The sequence below is a fragment of the Pistacia vera genome, unplaced genomic scaffold (genome assembly GCF_008641045.1).
Source record: "Pistacia vera cultivar Batoury unplaced genomic scaffold, PisVer_v2 Contig656, whole genome shotgun sequence".
NCBI lineage: Eukaryota > Viridiplantae > Streptophyta > Magnoliopsida > Sapindales > Anacardiaceae > Pistacia > Pistacia vera.
In genome coordinates, this window is record NW_022196508.1 from 1,649,762 (window position 1) to 1,651,811 (window position 2,050).

The 2,050-nt window shown below is 36.9% G+C and overlaps 1 protein-coding gene across 1 annotated transcript; it reads right to left on the reverse strand.

The window, feature by feature from the left end:
* Nucleotides 1-941: 941 nt before the first annotated feature.
* LOC116112116 (VQ motif-containing protein 22) lies at nucleotides 942-2,050 on the reverse strand. The gene has a single exon (XM_031398305.1). It carries the CDS (start codon nucleotides 1,982-1,984, stop codon nucleotides 1,241-1,243), a length of 744 nt encoding a protein of 247 aa, XP_031254165.1. The 5' UTR covers nucleotides 1,985-2,050; the 3' UTR covers nucleotides 942-1,240.

A 2,050-nucleotide genomic window follows, 5' to 3' on the forward strand; every position in this document is an offset into this window, starting at 1 on the left:
TATTTATTTGACTTTATGATATGAATTTTCTCCTTTTAGATGCTTTTTGGACCCCATCAAACGCTCACATTCACCCCCTCTTCCCGCCCCATTTCTCACTCAAACCAAGTCCCTTTCAATCTAGTATTACTGATTAATCATCAACTTTATATTTTTATATAAAGGATATTCTCGGGTGCGAACGTTCGTATTTTAAAAAATACAATCCTATATTTATCAACGGTAACTAACGTTCACACGTATTTTATAAAATACAGTCTTATGTTTGTTGACGTGCCATAACTAACACTAAATCGGTTCATATTTATTTAGGAACATTTGAAATGTTTTTTACATTCAAAAGTGTTTTGTAAGAAAACATATATATATATATATATATATATAGTACCTTTTAAGAAAATACTCTTATGTATATATATTTCTTATTAAAAAAGCAATTTTCTACATTTTAACCAAATTTTATATAAATGATATACACATTTTTTACTATTTAAAATGCACCTACCTTTGACATGCTAAACTTATTCTAGAATAATCACCATTAGTCTTTCTTATATACGCAATCCATCGTTAGATATTGAAAAATAAAAAGCAAGGAGAAGATAACCGATAATATGACATATTCTCGTTAACTGATTGTTAGAGATTGAAAAATAAAAAGCAAAGAGAAAATTACCGATAATATGACATATTCTCGCAAACTAATTGTTAGATATTGAGAAATAAAAAGTAAGGAGAAGATAACCGATAATATGACATATTCTCGTTAACTAATTGGATGTGTAACCGATATACATAAAGATTTCTTTAAATTAAAGATAATAAGGAAAAATTATTGTGCATATACAAACAACCAATTATATAGAAAATGTTTTTTGTTCGTACTGGTATCAACACTCTTATAAACTGATTGTATATGCAACGGATAAACAATAACATGATGAAATGAGAACCCAACTTGTGGGTTTATATATTATATAGTTTTAATATCAAACAATAGATTGAGGTCCACTTCAACAAATAAATTCCCAAGAAAGGCACATGGTTTTTCCAAAGCAAACAGCAAAAACAAAGAAAATAAAAACAAAAAAACAAAAATTAAAAACTTAATTAGTCCCCCCCCGCAATTAGATTAATGTAGCTAATTAACTATCATGTGTAATGAAAAAGATTTTTATTTACACAAGTCAATGGTTCTCCCTAAAGACAAGTCAGTACCTAACTTTCTCCTTTCTCTCTCTTAAAACATGAAACTGTTACCCCTATTCTCATTGGAACCAGGCCTTCCAGGATTTGGATTTCCACCTACTTGTGAAGAAGAAACATTACTATTCATGTTTTCCATCATAAACCCATCTGAAATCTCCATGTTTGGCCTCGGATTTCCTCCCAATCTCTGAAAAAACCCATCTCCTCCGGAACCTGGAATGTTACTATTCCCCAGAGAAATCATGTACCCACCGCCGCCCTGGTTTTGTTGCTGCTGGTACCGCTGCGCCTGCGCCTGCGCCTGAGCCTGATACTGAAAATGATAACCTGGAGGCACCATAACGTTTCCAGGGTTGTTAACCTGAACCTGGCGACCTCCTCCAAGCCCAAAATTGAACCCTGAAGGCCCTCCGGGGTGCGGCCCGGATGCGAAAGGAGCTGTCGGGCCGCCTGTGAATTGTTGCACCATGGCCCGGAAATTGGTCGTGTCTGTGTTAAGTAACGTTGTGGGGGTTCTCCGGGAGGCCCTGGAACGTCTCCGTACGGGCTTTGAGACTCGGCCATCGGGGCTGAGGTTTCCGATATTTGACCCCGAGGCAGCTGCAGCTGAAGCTGAGGATGAAGCGAGAGAGGTAGTGACAGAAGTAATCATGGAATCGGAAACGGGAGAGATTCCTGAAGAGGGTCGACCTGGAGGGTTCATTTGGCCCGAACCTGAAACATTTTGCTGGTAGAATTGAGTCCAATCGCCTGGAGAAGACATGGTTTCACTCATGGCCTGAGGGGCCAATTAATTTAAGAAAGTGTGAAATGTATTTCTTTGGTAAGAAGGAAGGAATGC